This window comes from Pterocles gutturalis, unplaced genomic scaffold (assembly GCF_000699245.1).
Source record: "Pterocles gutturalis isolate BGI_N339 unplaced genomic scaffold, ASM69924v1 scaffold9277, whole genome shotgun sequence".
Classification (NCBI taxonomy): domain Eukaryota; kingdom Metazoa; phylum Chordata; class Aves; order Pterocliformes; family Pteroclidae; genus Pterocles; species Pterocles gutturalis.
Genome location: NW_010110195.1, coordinates 15,062 through 21,679, shown reverse-complemented (window position 1 = coordinate 21,679; position 6,618 = coordinate 15,062). Strand labels below are relative to the sequence as shown.

At 36.2% G+C, this 6,618-nt stretch overlaps 1 protein-coding gene across 1 annotated transcript; it reads left to right on the top strand.

The window, feature by feature from the left end:
- Nucleotides 1-523: 523 nt before the first annotated feature.
- On the top strand, nt 524-6,618 carry TRAPPC12 (trafficking protein particle complex 12; the record flags this gene model as incomplete). The annotated part of the gene is made up of 4 exons (XM_010073245.1): nt 524-622; nt 3,925-4,025; nt 4,806-4,893; nt 6,276-6,618. Coding segments are annotated over 4 exons (531 nt in total), but the record flags the coding sequence as incomplete, so codon positions are not given.

Genomic DNA, 6,618 nt, shown 5'->3' with positions numbered 1-6,618 from the left:
CAGTGCTAGCTTGTCATCTGAAAATGTGCATGAATTGCAGCTTCTGTCACGTTATATTTTTCACAAGAGCATGTACACAAGCAGTTCCCAAAGCTTCTGAACATAGTTTGTTAAACCATGTAAATTATACATATAGTCGAACCATGAGACACTTCTCAAGTATATATACTCCAGTCACACAGACGGCTTTTGACTTTCATCCTAAATCATAATCTAAGCTGAAGAGTAAATGTTCAGAATTTTTGTTCTTGGCATTTATCTGCAAACAGAATATGATCCAGTTGAAAAATTAAAGAAAAAAAAAAAAGGCAAAAAAACAAGGAAGATCTGCGTATGCAGTTCAAGTATAACTGAGAAAAGACCAGTACAGTCAGATACTAGTGCCTACTGTGACAGAGATTCTCTCTCACTGACAAGTTGCAATTACTTTAATTCTGTTTGAATATGTCCTTAAGAAGAAGGCAAGATAAAGACTGAAAAATGCTGAACTTAAATATCTGTTCATGTGCTTTTCACCCCTTAGGACTATGTGCTTGCTGTAGATGCTTATCGCACCGTCATCAAATACTACCCACAGCAAGAGCCTCAGCTGTTGAGTGGAATTGGAAGGATTTTCCTTCAGGTATGCATTTTATTCTAAATCTGCTAGGTAATAGTGCTGTTGACAGCTATGTAGTGAATAATTGTTGCATTTAAAACTATAGCAATTTTTATAGGGTATCAAATTATAGAGTCAGTGGTCAAAACAACAAAAAAAATTCTACCATGTAATATTAGATAAAGTTAGGAAATATAAAGCACCTATAATATTAAAAGTATATGCAGGTACATTAGTGAATAAAGAACATGCTGTAGAAAATTATGCTAATAATTTAATCAAAGAACAACATTCTGCTTTCCCTATAAACTTATGGTAAAACTTCCATTGACTTCAGTGATCCAGAATTTCACTCAAAATCTAATTTCTCACTGCTTCAAACTGCATGCAGCTCTCAGTCACATGGTATAACTTCCGCCTTCATCTCCCCAAAATTTGAGAGTTTCCTTCTTTTTTCCAGGTTATATCCCTGAGAAGACAGGGAACCTGGTTTCTAGACAAACAACAAACTTAAACACATAGTATATGGGAGGCTCCTTGTTAGAGGATATGACTATTTGAGGTTAACAGAGAAATTTTTATTTTTATTCAAACTGTTAATTATCATTAGATACTGAAGTAATGTTTTCTGAAGTAAGTGAAATAAAATTAAGTGATGAAGACCACTTTAAATATTTAACATTTTAATGACTAATTAAAACAAATTATTTCTTTTAAGTGTTCTGACAAAAAGAAAGTAAACTGTTTCCTCTCAGTGGAGAAAATGAGAATTAGAAGTTTGGTGTGTTTGCTGAGACCATACAAGATACTGCTAAGAAGTGAGAACTCTTCATGATCACAAATATGGTGTGATTAGTCTCAAAGTGTATTGTGTTGGGATTCAGCATGTGGATTCATTCCAGTTTGCTTTAGAAATTGATTATTCTTATGGCTAGGGGCTTCCTTCTAATTTCCAGGCTAAAAATATTTGAGGACAGATTAATTTACACTTGTTCCAGCATTACCCTTTTGTTAAATGTAATTATTTTGGTGGTTTACACCTTCAGTGGTATTTCTAGAGAGAAATTGTATCCTTTTTCATTATAACTGAATGTATAAGTTTTTAGAATGAACAATACCTGTTTTGTTTGAGTCTAGTTATGCAACATCTGGGAGAAATGCATCTGTTTCATTAGATAGAGTATTAATGGGTGTTCCATAAATGCTTGGATGGACAGTTGCATCTTTGAATGCCATGTTCCATTGGATCATCCCCTAAATGTAAAGAAAAATAATTTTTTTATGTTGTCAAGGGAGAGGTAATCTGTTATATTAGTGATGTTAGTAGGGCTTTGGATACTTCCACTTAGGATACTTCCATAAGCAAATTGGGAAGAAATCTAGGTGAAACCTTAAAATTGATGTGTGCTGTGACTGAATAGTGTACCGGAAAAGTCATTTGCTGGTAGACTAGGAGGACTTGTTAGATTTTTTTTTTTCCACAAGGATCTTTGAGGGTTTGCAGCCTTTGTATTTTTTTGTTAGGTGCTCGTGTGATGAAATTAGAAGCATGCTTGTAAAGTGTACAGACGATTCCAAGCTGGGAGTGGTACAGACACTATGAAGGGCAGGATCAGAATGCAAAATAATCTTGACAAGTTGAGAAACTGAAATGTTAAATTGGCCACGATTCAAACAGCAAAAGCAAAATACTACCAAAGACTGGGAGTAATACACAAATGCACATGGGAAACAACTAACAAGACGCTGTTCTGTAAAGAGGAATTAGGCTAAGGGCAATCAAACTACACATGGGTAAGCAAATCAGACTTCCAAAATGTTGTGGAATAAAAGCAAACTTCATATTCATATGTGAAACATAAAGTAATTCTTCCATTCTCACTGATAGTGAAAGATCAGTTGGAGATCAGCGGGCACTCAGGGAGAATGTGAAGTAACACGGGAGAGTTCAGAGAAGAACAGCAAGAATGATCAGACAAGCCAGAAAGCATGATCTGTGAGAAAGGGGTGAACACTGATTTGCTTGAAAATTATTCTCATTCTAGAAGAAGAAACATAGGAGAAAGTGCAATGAAAATTTTAAAGTATGTGAAAAGGCTGCTTAAAAAGAGGAGTTGTACTATTCTCTCTGAACACGTTTGTCACAAACATTTTTGGTAATGTTGGTCCTGTTCTTGAACAAATAGGTGTTCTCTTGATGTCCCCCTGAATCTGCCTGAGGGCTGCCTGGTTTCTATGGCTTTATGCTCTGAACTACTTTAGTTTTACTCCTTTTGATAGATGTATTTTACCCAGCACTAAGTTTTCTTCTTCCATTTCTCCAGCCCAGAATTCGACACCGTATTGTGAAACCTTCCCAAGAGTATGAGTGAATCCTTCTATGAAACGTACATTGCTAACTTATTTACCAAAGGGGCCTTCTTCAAACATTATTTTTTAATTTCAGATAGCAATGTGTGACATATCCATAGGTGAAATACCCCTTCATTTCTAGGAATCCCCTTCCCCATCCCCCCTTCCCATAAAATCTGTTCCTCTTTATGCCAGCTTTCAAATCCCTTCAGTCTGCACGATCCACTCACCAGTATTTTTCAATCTGCAAACGGACTGTCTCCCTGATGCTGTCAGTGACCCATTGCATTAGGGTTGTTTTCTGTTTCGGTCTTGTGCACTGAGGTCATCCTGTGGTCCTGGGCTATGACCCATAAGCTGTGGGTTAACCAAGTGTGGGTCCTACGGCAGCTACCATGCACTAACTGTATTGCAGTTCTCCTGCCTATTGACAGCTTGTCTGTGGGCAGTGTCTCTCCACTTCCTGCAGAGTAACGCTTGTCTCACTGGAAGTAATTCTGACCTTTTCTCATTTTCAGCTAATTGTATAAACTCCGGAGCGAGTTACAACAAAAGAGCCAAATGAGGAAGTGGGGCACCCCTGCCCTCAGTCCACGCTCCACAACCCACAGCTAGAAACACCGCCTTAGATAAAACTGCACATGCCTTTGGGGTTCTTTTTGTGGTCTTAATATGGCTTTTCAAATACCTTGTTTGATAACAGGCGTTACCAAGGGCACCCCTGCCCTCAGTCCACGCTCCACAACCCACAGCTAGAAACACCGCCTTAGATAAAACTGCATATGCCTTTGGGGTTCTTTTCATGATCTAAATATGGCTTTGATAACAGCCATTACCAAGTCAGCTTGGTACCAAACAATTAGATAATGGACTTTGATATGTTTTTTTATGTTCTTATCCTTTGTAACAGATACAATCAAGTTGAATCTCTTTTCTTCTTATTGTAGTAACTTTATTATGATTTTACGGTCTAGATTGGAGACATAAAAACTGCAGAAAAATATTTTCAAGACGTTGAGAAAGTGACTCACAAATTGGATGGACTACAGAGCCAAATTATGGTTTTAATGAACAGGTAGGTAATTTAATAGCTAAATGAAACTTTAAAATACAGTTTTGCAAAGTATGCATTTTGAACATTAAACTACCCTTGAGAAAATCCCATTCTCTTTCTCTTTTATGTAACTACATCTGCCATAAGTGGGACTGAATGGCATATAGACCCTGGAGATCTGTATTACTTGGTACAGTCATATTATCCTGGATTGAAATTGTGATCCTTCTGTTGATTTTAGAAACCTTTTTCTCATTCTTCCAGGCATTGCATATTTTCACTATGCTTTTTCAATATACGTTTGCATAAATAACTCTTAGGAGAGGAGAAACTATTTTGGGCCCATAGCCTATAATCGGATCTGCTAGTAAAGTTTACCTCCTGGTAGTTTCAAAGAATGTTGGAATACATTGTAGTAAATCAAGCTGCATGATGGGGGGCTCAGTTTGTAATGGTTAGCACATTGGCTTAATATATTTAGAAAATACTATTCAAAAGTACTCTGCAAATTATATATAGCATGGCTAATGAAGAGAGTATCTGCATTTAAATTAATAAAAACACAGTGAAGACTATTGCTTTGGTAGGCAGAATATATAATAGCCAAATGATCCAAGTTGTCATTCCATTTGTCTGTAAATCAGTTTCTCCTTGCTGGTCGCAATTACACCATGAAGAGCAAATGTCAGAAACTCTCACATCTATAACAGGAAAAATAAAAAATGGTGTCCATTCTTTTTAAAATATATTATCACCTTGGGGTTTTGAAGAGAACTGATTCATATGTCACTTACTTTCTAGAGCATTTCTCCACCTTGGTCAGAATAATTTTGCAGAAGCTCATCGATTTTTCACAGAAATTTTAAGGATCGACTCATCAAATGCTGTGGTAAATCTCCAAATTGCTACATTTATAATGAACACCTAAATTATTCTTGCAATGCTTCATGCGTGGATTTAATTAGTACCCAGAGTATGCTCAGAGCTTTATAGAAAAATTGGATGTGGCATGTGTGCCAGAGGGTTTTTAGTATACATAAGGATAAGACACAAAATGGGATGGGAAATGAAGAACCAGTCTATATGAAGGGCATGAATACTTAGGCATGCATGTAGAAATTCCAAAACATTATGTTTTATGGGATATTCGCAAAAGCACTTTTTTTTGGATTCTGTGTTTTTAGCATAGACATGCATGTCAGAAAAATATATAACATATATAAGATTTAACTTGATTTCACACAACATTGAAAAGATATTGTAATTTTAAACATGACATTTTTAACACATTGCCTATCAGAGCCTTGGATTCCCATCACAAGAGGAGATGAAAGAAGAGCTATTTATTTACTTCTGGGTTTTCTACATTCGGCAGCTTTCAGTGCACAGTCATATCAGAGTGTTCCTAAGAACTGAGACAGCTTACCCCAGTCACCTGATCCAAGGCCATTTAAAGACTGAGGGGACCGAGTTTAAGAAGCACATTAATTGCACCATTTTGCAGGCTGTAAAATAGTACGTGTTATAAATTGCACGAACAGTAAGGTTTCCTGAAGGGAGAGAGAAAGAATTTTTTTAAAACAGTTGTGTTCTTCCCTTATCTGCAGCTTTCAGAAAGTGTGAATGTTTCTGCTGCTAAACATGTTATATGACTTTGTACTGTTGGAATCTTTAGGTAACTCATAAAACCTGTTTTGTGTGGAAAAGAAAATGGAACCTGACTTGATCATTTATGATGTACTTAGACTGCCCTATCTGCTGAATTTACTTAGTCAGTTGTAGCTGCCTTTGTGATAAGATAATTTCTTGCCATTGCTTATGTGGATCATCTGTATGTAAGCCAGAGAGAAAAACACTTCTGAAGATATAGTGAAGTCCTTAAAAAAAAAGTGAAAATGACAACATGCAGAGGCTTATGTAGTTCCTGAAATCAGCTTCAGTTGACTTTCAAAATTAACTAATGTCCTATGCTACTTATATTTCGCTTTAGACTCTGTCTTTTAGAGTTTCAGCTCTTAGAAGTCAGCAGGTCCTACTGGTGCAGGATAAATCTTGAGAATAACGAGGAAAAGGGTTGGATTGTACAATTGATAATGTATTTTAGTTACTTGCACGCACACATAAAATAGTAATTCTTAGCACATAGTAAATCTGTTGTAAGTCCAGACGCCAGGCTTCTTTTTTTCCTTCTATCTCATCACTTGTAAATACATACATACATAGAGAAAGAGACTAATTTATTTATTTATTTACAATATATTTTTTCTCTAGGCTAATAACAATGCTGCTGTTTGTCTTCTTTATCTGGGAAAACTGAAGGATTCCCTCCGGCAGTTGGAAGGAATGGTTCAACAGGACCCTAAACACTACCTACATGAGAGTGTTCTCTTCAACTTGACCACAATGTATGAACTGGAGTCATCTCGCAGTATGCAGAAGAAGCAGGCACTTTTAGAGGCTGTAGCTATCAAAGAGGGTGATAGCTTTAATACTCAGTGTCTCAAGTTAGGATAGATCTTTCCAACTAACTTTTCCAACACAGATAATTTTTTAAAATTGTATATATTCTTGCTAATGTGTAAATGTGAAATAAAATCTATTCAATTATGAATAA